At 51.6% G+C, this 13203-nt stretch overlaps 1 protein-coding gene across 1 annotated transcript in view; it reads right to left on the reverse strand.

Moving 5' to 3' along the window:
- WSCD2 (WSC domain containing 2) overlaps positions 1 to 13203 on the reverse strand; it is a 100811-nt gene that overhangs the window by 15283 nt on the left and 72325 nt on the right. Inside the window, exons 5-6 of the mRNA XM_037511024.2 lie at positions 3945 to 4066; positions 2585 to 2759 (exon numbers count right to left, since the gene is read on the reverse strand). Coding sequence (XP_037366921.1) covers positions 2585 to 2759; positions 3945 to 4066 — 297 coding nt within the window. The remainder of the gene's footprint in view (positions 1 to 2584; positions 2760 to 3944; positions 4067 to 13203) is intronic.

Genomic DNA, 13203 nt, shown 5'->3' on the forward strand with positions numbered 1-13203 from the left:
TGAGAGAATGCCTGGAATGTTCGCAGGGGCTCACTCACTGTGGCCGCCATCCCTGGGAGCGCTTAGCACTGTCACTCCCCCCAGAGTAAGGTCCGCCTCTCGCCAAGCCTTCTTGCATCTGTTTGTTCAGAGGCGAGCAGACTTTGGAAAAAGTGAACCAAGGCTTTGTCTTTGTCAAAACCAAGGAGGTGTGTGAGAGTGCTTTTCCTAAGAACACATTGCAAAAGGAGGAAGAGAGCTGCAGAACTTTCTGGATGGTGGCTATTTTCAGCTCTTGATAGGGGGGTAGATGATCCTGCTGCTTTGAATAGAAATCTTAAAATTGGTACATTTCGCTCGACGTAATGTTACTTCAAAACATCAGAGGCAAATATTGAATTATAATTAATGATACACAGAATGAAGTGTACTAACATTTGCAGCTTCCTTGGAAATGCATCAAATATAAGAAGGATTGAGAGAGAGATGGTGACGTGGAGAGGTTCATGATAAAGTAAATATATAAATGTTAACAAATGTCAGCTCTACGGGACGAGTCTATGGGTGTTCGCTACGTAATTCTTTCCATTTTTTTCTGGAGCGCTCTCTTTTTTTTTTTCACAATAAAATGTTGGGAGGAAGAAAGTATCTGGCCTCTCAATCTGTTTTCCTCTGAAAATAGAATTCCCCATTCAAATATTGCCTGGGAGGCTCAGACCAACTCTGAGGGAAAGTCTGATGTTTTCCGCATTAAAAAGGAAGCAAGTTTATTTGGTTCTGAAGCTCCATAAATCAAAGCAGACGCCCGAGGCATCTGTGTTGTATATTGCTTTGGAACCAGACAGACCGGGGTTTCGATCCAGGGTTGTGACAGCCTCATCGTGTGATGAGGCTCTTCATTTCTCTATGCCTCGCCTGTAAAATGGGGTTAATAAAATAATAAAACTTACAGGATCAAATGGCTAATGCATGTAAGGTATTTGTGGCGTATGTTGAGAAGCTGTGGCAAAGACTGCAGTTTCTCGACCCAGCTTGCCTGGGTTTGAAGTGCCCTCTGTGCCACGCTGCCTTCATTGTCAAATGGTAATAACAGCAGCCTCTTCATCACTGGATTGTTGTGAGGGTTCAATGAGTTAATTCGGTCTATAGGTTTAGACAGAACCTGGCACACAGTAGGTGTTCAACAGTTATTTAGATCCTGGCAGGAACGCCAGGGCTTGGCACATAGTAGGTGTTTAGCTTAATAAATGGCATAGTAGATCAGGCTCTTGGCAATCCAATGAACTGCACGTCTCTCAAACCTCCCAGTGTGTAGGGATTGCAAGTGTGACATGGAAAAATTGAAGAGCAGTAATGGCCTGGGGGCAGGGCACAGGGAACAAGCAAACTCATCAATTAGGGGCTCTTTATCTGCTATTGAAAAGGCTCCAACGTCTGTTCTGTCCACATCAAAGCCATTCACGGTCATGGGATAATTAATCTGTGCATGACTTTCCCCCCCAGGCTGGGACATCACAGTTTTGCACAGACTAACCAACACTTCCTGAAAACTAACAAACGCTCACCCTTCCTCGTCACAGTGTAAATAACACCAAGAGCTGAATTTGCTAAACACAGGCTTGCTCGCAGGGCCCTCAACTGGACTTGAGCTGCCTCAAAAACTGCCCAGCTGCCCACCACCAGTGCCCCCATCAGGCTGATGGGGCTGCCTCTAGCTTTTACAACACCTTTGTGAAAATCAGAAGAAAAACACCTCCCCGTTCCTCTGGGCGGATGCTCTGGCATCCAGAGCACAGCGTGGGCTGATTTTCAGGCTCCGATTTTCCTGTAGGCTGGGCAGCACAGGGACCCAATCCTGGGTCGGGCACAAGGAAAATAATTGGGAAACCCTAAGTGCTGTTACTGCTACCTCCACCACCAGCATCACCATCACCAGCATCACCAGCATCATCATCATCACCAGCATCATCACCTCCATTATCACCACCGTCACCATCACCATCATCATCATAGTCTGGTGACCCCAAGAGATGGAAGAGGAGAAAAACAGTAAGTGTGGGCTCCACGAGTCAAGGAAGAAGGCTAGAAGGAGAAGATGGAGATGAGAAAGAGGAGAATGTATAGAATTCTCAAAGTGGAAGGGCCCTCGGAGGTCAACGATCTATAACTTAATTTTACAGATGGAGAAACTGAGGCCCAGAGAATTCTCAAAGTGGAAGGGCCCTCAGAGGTCAACAATCCATAACTTCATTTTACAGATGGAGAAACTGAGGCCCAGAGAGGGAAGTGACTTGCCCAGGATTTGTGCTGGAGACCCAGGTCTCCCCCGCCCAGCTTGGATGTCTCCCACTTCATCTCACGGCCGCCGTGGGGGTCCTCAGTACGAGGGAGAGCGGTGAGGGTCTTCAGAAGCCCCGCCCCTTGCCTAAGGCCCTTCCTCTTTGCCCACCTTGTATGCAGAGCCTGGTCAGGTCACCAACGCCCCTGCCACTGCCGTGTGCTCTCAGGCCTGCACAGTTCTCTCCTGCCCAACAAGCTGTATGGAAGGGACTGGCTGGGTACCTCAGCGGGGAGCGGCTGGAGAAGTCTGGGGGTCCTGGCTTACCTTGGACCTGTGTCTGGTACACGATGAAGTAGCTGGGGGTCCCGCAGCTCTCAAACTCCTCCGCGCTGCACTTCTGGGCACAGAGCTGTTCATCTTCCCTTTCATGGAGGGGGAAGCGCGTGGTGGGGAACCCGCAGTGGCAGGCGGTGCCCGCGAGGGCCGCCAGCGGGTACTCCTGCAGACAGGACATGAGCGGGAGAGGAAGAGGGTCATGAGCCCCCTGGACCGGCCAGACTCCCAATGCTGGGCCCGACGTACATCCCACCCGCCCCTCCTGCATCGTTCTCCCCAAATTGAGGATACCCCGAAAATCCCACTTGTATAATTTCTGCTCCATCTGTGTGTCTTTTCCCGAGCTTTACTGAGGGATAGTTGACAAAAAGTGTGTAGTATAAGGTGCACGCACACACAGCAGATACTCGATGTTTGTACACTCTGTGCAACCACCCGCAGCCCAAGGAGCTCACACCTTGTCTTGCACGCTACCATCTTCGTTTCCGTTCCCCTGTAATGTTTCTTTGAAGTCAACCCACTTTTTGAAACTTAGATTTCAAAGAAAACCTCGATTCACACCCACAAGTAGTACGTGGAGAGAAGTAGCACCTCCGCACACCCTCACACTGTCAGCGAGCGCGACAGAGACAGAACAACGCAGGTCAGGTCTAACTGGGCACTAAGCCAGCCCAGACCCTGGGCCGGGGCCGGCTCCCTCCTCCCTGCAAAGGGTAGAGAGGAGGTAAAAGACACTTGGGCACTGAGATGGAGCTTTCTCGTGGAGGATTTGAAAGAAAACTGAAAAAGAAATGCCTGTCTCGGGGCGTGCATCCCACGGTAAGTGCCCCGTCCCTCTGTCTGACGGTAACATGAAGCCCAGGCTTTGGGAAAAGCTGCCTGAATCCATTCTTTTAAGCCAAAAAGGATATTAACACCTAAGTGCAGACACAGCCTTTGTTGGGAGAGCTGCTCTAATTGCTTTATTTGTTCTATCTAACAGCTAAGTAGGAGCAGAATGCCCTGAGATTTGAAGGGCAATGAGCTGTCCTTTGTTCAATTGGCTTCGGCTCCAGACTCACAGCCCTGATTTCTCCCCAGTAGCTGGTCCAGGAAAAATCTGGTAGCAAAATGAAGTCCCTGGATCCAGGGAGCTTTGCCACAATAGATTTTATTTCTTTCTAACAGATTCTAAATATGAACTGTGGCATCTAGCTGCAGATCAGGATCTAGCAGTGCGGTGGGAGGCCCAAAGCGGGAACAACCACCCCCATCCCAGCTGAGCTCCTGCTTCTTCAGCCCCGAGCCCCGCTCCTCCAGATGTTCCTCACGGCCCCCGCGGAGCCCCTGAGCAGGCCCCTGGGCTCACCTTCTCTGTGCAGAGGTCCACGCACTTGTCCACAGACATGTTAGGCATCGCGACCGTCACCGGCAGGGCCAGGGAGAGGTTCTCGGGCCTGCGGAAGCAGCCTCGGAAGACAGCGCTGCCATCTGAGAGCAGGAGGCAAAGGCAGCAGTCAGATGCAGGCCGGGGAGCCAGCTCCAGAGGGAGCGCTCGGGGAAGCCCAGAGGAAGTGCGTCTGGCCCAGGCTCACAGAGTAAGCCCAAGTGGAGACGAAGGCAGTAGATAATTCAAAGAATGTTCTCTCCACCCTGGCAAATTTGTCAACAATCCAGGGCACCGAGAAGCAATTCCTGGGCCACTTATTCCCTCACTTCCTCACGCTCGATGGTGGCAACTACTCTTTCAGGGAAACGATAGACTCCAGGGTGGATGTCATGCTTCCATCGCAGAGAGCTGGGCATTGGGGGCTGGATGAGCAAAGGGCCCGAAGCTGCCCCTTCTCACAGCACCAGGGTGTGCCCCTCCCTCCCGTCATCTTGGGCTTTAGAGGCAAAACCCTGGACCCCACGACAATTCTGAAGACCGACCTTTACCAAAAACCTGCGAACATCCTATAAAATGTTCTTGGAACAAGACCCTCTCTGCTCAGCAGACAGACAGCAAAGCCATCTTCATAGACTGGACTCTGAAACCATCCAAAATCTGAAGGTGTTCATTGTGGAGGCAAATCTAGCAAACTGTGGGTAAACCAGTCTTTTTACCACACCCGCCTTCCCGCAACAACGAGGGAGCCATATAAAGAGCACCAATCCAGGGGTGCTCAGCCTTGGGGTCTGCACGGTGCATTCTTTAAAAAGAAAGAGATCAAATCCCAGCATCGCCCTCCTCTGCACATAGATAGTATCAACATCTCTTTAGGTCAAAAGAACTTAGAACCAGAAACCCCCTGGCAAAAATAATAGCCATTTTTAATGTTAGTGACTCACTGTTCCTACCTGTATGAACTCATCAAACTTGGGTTTGTTGAAACAGCGCTTGCAGAGTAAAATCTGTATGCTGCTTCCGAGGTTCAAATGCTCTCTGATGGTCTAACAAGCCCTTTGTCTAACTATCGCTGAGACTTCATTTCCAGTTAAGGGAGGATTATTTTGGAAACAAAATGTTAACCCCTGGGAAAAGGCAAAGTTGCAAAAGCCATCTAGCTCCATCTCTATCTATATTGGGTCCATCGCTAGCGTAAAGCCAATTTTGAAAGCATACACGGAGATGTATATTTACGTGCAAGGGAAGGATATGGAATTACTCCCTGGGGGGAATCATGGCAGAGGACGGGAGGGAGCTCATGAATGATAATTTTACATTTTAGCTGCCAAAGGCACCCTAGCGATTGCTTGCACCACCTGGCACCCAAGCCTGAAGGTGTTCATTGTGGAGGCAAATCTAGCAAACTCAGGAGACAGCTGGAATTTGGTTAAGTGGCTCATTTCCAGAGCAGGCCACAGGCTCACACACACCCAGGCTCTGTGCCCCGCTTTCCCATCTCTGGCTCCAGGCTGGTGAGACAGATGGCAGCGGCAACAGTGGGTGGGGTGGGAGGTCAGAGTGCTGCTGCTTCACCATGTAGTCCTGGGGCTCAGTTACCCACAGACAAGTGGGAGGCCAGGGAGCCTAGACAGTGATGTTCTTCTGTCCAGTACAGCCCTCTACTCCCTAAATGAGGAAGGAATCATCACATCCCAAGTGCCATGAGTGCCCCATCAGGGAAATACAGGACAGTCTCCCATTCTGTGGTCTGGGGAGCTCAGGGGAATCCCACAAGCTCACAACCATCCCAAAGAAGCTTTGATGATGCTCACAGGATGTGCCATATAGGGCAGGAGAAGAGGCAGGCATTTGAGCTAAACATGTAGGCAATGCGGTGGGAGGCCTGAGCAGGGGCTCATCCCCACTTGACCAGGAAGCACAGTTAACTGGATGCCAGCTCAGGTGGCAGCACCAGGAGAGGCTGGCCTTGTGCCTCAAAATAAGAGAATGGCCCTCTCTTTAGACTCCAGTTGCCTTTACTGAGCCACCAGGCTCACTGGTGCTGGGCACTTAGGTCCATTAAAGTGCCTAGAGGCTTCTATTTTACAGATGAAAAGACTGAGGTTCAGGTAAACTCTCTGACTTCCAGGGTGACAGAATCATTAAATAAGAGAGTAATGGGGCCTCCTTGGTGATCTTGGGGATAAGTCTCAGCACTATCACCACTAAGGCCTGAGTTTGATACCGGCCAGGGAGCTACCCACATGGCGCAGCAGACCTCTCCTGTCTCCCCACTGCTCCCCTCAGCAGTGTGTTTCACTAGATCCACCTGTTCTGCTCCCCACTCTGTCTGTGGTGAATCCTCTCACCCCTGTACCTCTGGCCTGCACCCAGTTCTTCTATACAAAAATGAAAATCAAAATAAATAAAACAACAGGCTTTTCTTTTTAAAATAAATAAATAAATGACGGAATGAGATTAAAGCCAATTTTCTGTCTCCCACCTATGCTTCTTCCAATAATAATAGTAATGATGATGATACTGATTATAAATAATGCTATTATCAGGACGAGATGCTTATGGTAATATCATATCTCATCCCATGTTTATGGTATTATCATATCACTGTTCTGTGGAGAAAGAGGCTGAGCCGCTCACACGTGCCATCTCACTGAGCGCTCACATCACCCCAATGGCACAAGAACCCCCATTTTCACAGAGGAGGAAACTCAAGGTTCAGGGTCAAACCGCTTGACCCAGGAGCCGAAGTGGTTCCACTCTGGATAACATTACCAAGCGCTCCCTGTGGGCCAGGCGCTGGGCGAATGCTGGCTACAATACCTGCAGCTCCTGCCAGGGAGGCCGCCTCCTCCCCAGCGTGGAAGGAGAAGCAGAGGCTAGAAAGGGGAAGTGACTCGCCAGAGGCCACACAGCCCATGAGCAGCCGCCTCTGGATTCTGACCCAGGGGTGTCGAGCGCCCAGTCTCCGTGCTCTCTGGGACGTTACTCTGGAGGAAGCCACCCCCAAGCTTCGTTTTAGCATTTTCACAACACTGTAGCACGGGCCTGCTCCCTCCTGTCCCTCACCTCGCTCCGCTTCCCGCCCTCATCATCAGTCCTAACCCCATCTCTAGACACAGGCCTCTGATTCTCCTTCAAGCTCTCGAAAATGTCTAGATGTGGACTCCAAGACTGCAGACCATCTCTTATTTGAGGGTCCACCCTACAACAGTCCCCCTACATCACAGCTGGGGCCAGGAGGGTGGCTACAGGTGGGGGTTTTGGGGCTGAGATCAAGGGAGGCCCCCTTGGGGTTGGGGCCATCCTAGGCAGACTGCATTTTATGGCCTCGGGTGCTTCCTTCCCGAAGCCCCCTCTCGCCACACTGTTGGGATCTGAGACCCCCAACATAAGACTGTGCAGGAGAAGACAGAATTGTATCAGAAGGGGTGGGGGTGTTCCGGCACAAGACGGGGTAGGTGTACCTGTGTGTGCACCCAGGAGGGGCTGACCTTGGGGGCAGCAGGGGTTTGGTGGGGGGTGTTTGGGGGGTAGGACATGCGTGCACAGTGTGTGTGTCACAGGGCGGCTGCACGTGATTCTCGTGTGTGTGTGTGTGTGTGTGTGTGTGTTTGAGGCAATATGGTCCAGATCTACCTGTCTGTGGGTGAATGTCGAGCCCTGAGACTAAATGTGCCCGTAGTTCACCAAGCCCCTGTGGCCTGTCTGCCCGGGATCATGGGCCCCGGTGTGGCAGGTGTGTGTGCACCTGTGTGGGCAGGTCTGTGCACGGGACCTCCGCTGGGTGAGTCCACCAGGCGTGGAGACACAGCTCCCAGGGTGCTCTCTGAGTTGCCTGGCAACCACGTAGCTGAGGGAGGGCTTCCCTGCTCCCCGAGCAGAGGGCCAGGATGAGCCCCACCAGCCTCCCACCTTCCCAGACTGGGAATTTCTCAACAACCCCTGAACAGCCAGTGCCGGGGTTGGAACAGAAACGTTCACTTGCCCTGTTCAAAGCCGTCTCCGGCCTGCATCATCCCAGGAGAGCAGCAGGAGGGCCAGGTCCCTCTGCTGGAGTCCAGCCCTGACTGAGCCTCTCCCCAGCATGCTGAGCGTGGGACCTTCGTGCCGGTAGCCAGGGCGCTGCTGCTGTTCAGGTCCTTCCTGTGACAACACGGTAGTGCAGTGTGGAGTACGTGTGTGACGCAGGGGGTGTGACGTCTGGGGTGTACCCAAGTGGTGTCTGGGGTCGCCTGCGGTCAGGGGTCACCCTGGCATCCTCTTGCAGACATGGCTTGAGTAACTGCAGGCACTGGGGCATCCTGCAGCCCCATGCCCTGGTGCTCTTCATCTGGGTTCCTTGGCCAGTGCTGTTGCCTCCCACCACCCCCACCTGGTGCCTGTCTCTCAGGCCCCTCTGCTGACAGGGCCACCTTGGTCTGGGTCTACAGACGGCCCAGAGGTGACCTGCCCTGACTCGGTGGCTCCAGAAGAGGCCTCCAGCCTGGCAGCTCACCAGAAGGCCTGGCATTTCCCTGGCACACGGGGTCAAGGAGCTGCCCAGGTCAAGAAGCAGAAGACTGGCAGTGAGGAGACCAGAGTTCTGCCAACGTTGCTCTCCCCTGGAAGGCAGTCTGTCTGGCCCACCGTGGCTCTCCTCCCCACGGTGCCACCGGCGGTTCCTCCCTTCCTTGCTGTCTGACCTTGGGCAAGTTTCCTCTCCTTTGGGGCCCCATGTTATTATCTCTGAAATGGAGGCATGAATATTGGATGAGTCATTCAGAGATGGCCATGAGTGAGCCTGGCGAGCTGTGAGGAGGGCGGCAGGGGCGGGCAAGGGTCTGTAGAGCCGTCTGTTTCCTTGCCAGCTGCCCTTAGGCTTAATTGGAAAAGAAGGGACGGAGGAACTGAGCCACTGCCCTGGCATCTCTCCATGAGGTTTTCTCCTGCCTGCTGGGACTTCAGGGGGCCAGACGGCAAGAGAGGGAAGAGGAGGGAAGACAGTAAGGCCAGCTCTGCTGAGAGAGGTCCCCCTTTGACATTTAAGCATCTGCTAACGAGTCCCTGACCCTCCCAGCTTAGAGAAGAAGGCTGAGCTAACTGCCTGAATACTCAATAAGGCGAGGTTTTCAGAGGCTTTACAGGGCCAGAGAAGGATTATGAGATGCTATTGGGAGACTCTTTGGTCAAGGTGTGTGTTAGGGTTGGGGTGCAAGGGGAGCAGATTTGGGAAGTCAGTTCTAGCAGAGAACAGTGAATCTGCCAGATGGAATGCCTTCCAGAAGTCCTGGCCTGGCAGCTTTTGGGGGACGATGGGTGGAGTCACAGAGGGCTTCATGATGGCCAGTGGAAAGGCTGGACCCCTGGGGTCTGGGGACAGCTTTGGAGGGTGTTTCTGTGGGTCACTCTGCTTTGGCTTGGGAATCAGAGAGCTGGGAGCTTACAAAGCAGCCGAGACATCTAATCCTCCTGCTTCCCTCATTTCCTCTCTCTGCAAAATGGGTCACCTGTCCTCCCATCGGTGCTGAGAGATCTTTCACCTCTTAAGTCTAAAAATGAAAGAGAAGTATCCAGACCGGCTCCCTCAACCTTCCTGACACTCTCCTGTGATATAAAGAACAGTGGATTTCCACAGCAGGAGGTGGCCGCCTCCCTGCTGGCAAAAAGGTCTGGTGCCCAGAAGAAAGGGCATTGGTTGTAAATTCAGACAGACCCGGGAGAGGTGTTCCTTATCTCTGTGGTTGGGCAGGCATTTGCTTTCTGAGCGTCGGGTTCCTCATCTGTAGATGGAGTCACATCTGCAGAGTTGGGGGAAAGTCCAAGTGATGACATCCACGGCACCTGAGACCCAGCCAGGACTCGGCCCGTGTCTCCTGCTCCTTTCCCCAGTGCCCGCCATGACATGTGAAGGGTGGGCTAGATCCTGCCTAGGAGGTGCTGCCAGTGCCCGGCCACCCCGGTCAGGCTGACAGTGACCTACTGTAACCACAAGGACTCTCCACTTTACGGCCTTGGAGGGACAGGCTGGACTAACCAGGGAGTCAGTCTCCCCAGGAGCTACCCTCAGCCCAGGATGGGTGAGCGTGGGAAACAAATGCTGTGGCACACTCCTCCTCCAGGAGGCCACCGCTGATGCCACTCCCCACCATCTCTCAGAGCTCCTCATTGGGATTAAGTGCTAGTCAGCTCAGTAGTAATCTGCCCTGGAAAGGAACCTGTATTGTCTCCTTCCCTTTCCTGTCTCCCTCCTCCACTCCCTAACAGGTGCATCCCGGGGTCACCTCCCCAACACACCAAGGTTTGCATCCTTGTCTCTGGGGGATCCCAGCTTACAACATCCTGGATCTTTAAGCATTTTAGTCTGCAGAGTTCAGGGACACTCTTAAAGGCCCACAGTCTGTGAGAATGGTGCCCACCGGAGGTGTCAACCCCGAGCAGTGTCTTCCCAAATAAAGAGAAACAACAAGCGTCTAACAACAGTTCTAGACTGTATCACTCGTGCTAAGTGTGTGACACATACTATGTCTCAATTAATCCTCACAACAACCTATGAGGTTGACAAGAAGATACTATTATGTTGTTTGACAGTCAGAGACCTGAGACTTCAAACCAGGATTACTTTTCCAGGTCACACAGCTAGTGGGAAGCAGAGTTGGGGTCTGACCCCCATCTTATCTGACGTCACATCGCAGTTCCCCACCTCTCTGTCATTGCAGGGGGCCTGTCCAATTCTAACATGGTTGGGCTGCAGAGACCCCCAGGCCAGACACCTAAATTTCCCAGAAGCCCTCCCAGTCCCTGCCATAGGGGCCCAAGGATCACAAAAGCCCACGCCCCACATTCTGACAATGTCAGCTCTTCATGACCAGGCCAGCTGGGCTGGAGCTTGACCTCAGCAGCTTGGGGTTTTTACTAGCGAGAAGCAAACCGAACAACGGTTCATCAACTCTCTTTGCTGGGGGCAGATGAAGAACAGCCCAGAACCAGCTGCATCTATCTCTGAAGTCCTATCATCTCTTTGTTCCAGGGCTTCACAAAAATGAGGTAAATGTCACCAGGCATCAGCTTAAAGCCAGGCGTAGAAGAGTTCTCCTTGGTTTGAAAGAGGCCACCACCCCCCGGGTAATTAGGCCAAGCTTTACTGCATTAAAGATACCGGTGAGGAGGAAAGGCAGTGAGCTGGGAGCTGTTAACGGCCACCTATAATCAGAGAGAAACCGAATTACACAAAGCGCCTAACTGTCCAAGGAAAATTCAAACCAGCTATTTTTAGGCATCACCAAAGGCTCCTGCCGGCTGTTGGAAATTCCAGTAGCTTGAACTGGGTGCTGCCCAAAGTGAATTGAAGAGTTTTCACCCTAGGAAAGGGGGGTACCACAGCTACTCCCTAACAGATACTGTGCCATGGGCTTTTTAGATTTTACCTTCCTCAATGGTCACAGTGCTTGAAAGTTTGGAATTGTGCCCATTTTACAGATGAGACAATTAAGGCCCAGAATCAATAAGTGCACTGGCCAAAGTCAACACAGCAAGTAAGAGAGAAAACTGGGATGAGACAAAGTCTGCTTGATTTCTACATTGTTCCCGGGCCTTCCTGGGTTTTGCTTAAGAGAGATAAGCAAACCAACACCCCTTCCCATCAGGATACAGGATGACATTTCTTACCTATCATCCCTTTGGTCCTCGACAGCAGAACTCTTGAGGGGCCGTTTGAATTATAGAGCTCCAAGGTGCCAGGCATATATTAAAGGGAAGGGGAAAGTCTCCAGGCCTGACAAAGAAGGAGCTAGAGAGGGTCCATCTATCCAGTGTACCTTTCCATGGTCACCTGAGGCTCTGCAGGAAACCTCAGAAAAAGTGGTTAGAATGCAGCGCCAGACAGCATGAAGCACAGCCTCAACAAAATTCCCCTTCTATGTCTGGAAGACAAAAATGGCCAGAACTAACAAGAGTACACAAAATCTGCTATGTGAATTGTGAACTAAAAGTCGAAGATCCATTTTTTTCGGGGACAATGCACGCTTCCTAATACCTTCACCAAGACAGAAAAAGAAAAAATACGAGGAAGAAGTGCCTAGCTCTGGGAGAGGTCCCTCTGCTGTGATGGGGCTTTTAGGCAACACAAAAAGATGCTCAGGACCACGGACAGCCACCCATGGGTCCCACATATATGTGTTCAGTGTCGTTTTAATGAACCTTGCAAGGCAAATCTTGCAAGAATCTTTCAGGCAAATGAAAATTTTTGCAGCATCCTATAAAGTCATAATGTTCTCAAATCACCAGCAGGTCTTTGCCCCTGGGAGAAGAGCTGCACTTGCCAATGCATTTAGCAAACTGCTGTGAAAAATGTAATCCAAGCAAGAAGGAAGTCCATTTCTCGGCTCTTTTGTAACAAGGGCAAAGAGTCCATGTGCCCGAGAGTCTGTGTCAAGGCAGAATAGCAGGTGCCTGCAGACATTTGCTCTGTCAACCTTTTCACGCTTTTGCTACTCATCACCTCAGAAACACGAGGGCTGGCCCCCCTTCAAGGAGGATGCCCCATCCGAGTGGTGCTTGGGGGATGAGGAGCCTCCTTTGAATCTTCACAGTCATTAAGAGCTCTATGCTGTTGTTCAGGAAAACATAATTAAGACATGGTGTTAATACTCATGAATGGCTCGACCACTGTCATTTGGTTCCCACCATACCTGTTTCCTGATATTTTTGCTCATTTCTTGCTTGTGTAATACATAGAGGAGCTTGGGGTACTGAAAACAATATAAGAGGTCAAGGTGTTTGCTCCACTGCAGAAAGTGGGCACCCAAATTAGGAATCAGAGGTCTGGGTTCCAGCCCATGCCAATCCCTAAGAGGCACTACGGCTTTGGAAAATCCATGTCTGCCCATCATTTCCTGAAATGACCTCTGGGCCTTTGCACACTCTGCTCCCTTTGTATAGATTTCACTCCCACTCCTAGAGACCTTCCTTGAGTCTGGATAACCTCTTATACACCAGGCAAAATACTCTGCATCTTTCAAGGTCTAATCAGACCCTGCTGTGGAGCCTCCTCAGGGCTATTCAAGTTAGTTCTATCTGCTCCCTGGGCCTCAGTTTCTAAAACTGTGAAATGGGGACATCGCAAGGAAGTTGCTTCCAACAGGGCATTCACAGGACTTTTGCTGGCCCTGGACTTTTGCTTGAGAAGAATACTTTGCTTGAGAAGAATACTTCTCCTTTTACCTGGACATCTCTTTAGAATGAGATTCAGTGCAAATGTCAC

The sequence above is a fragment of the Talpa occidentalis genome, unplaced genomic scaffold (assembly GCF_014898055.3).
Source record: "Talpa occidentalis isolate TD23 unplaced genomic scaffold, MPIMG_talOcc4v2.1 talOcc4.14, whole genome shotgun sequence".
Taxonomy (NCBI): Eukaryota; Metazoa; Chordata; class Mammalia; order Eulipotyphla; family Talpidae; genus Talpa; species Talpa occidentalis.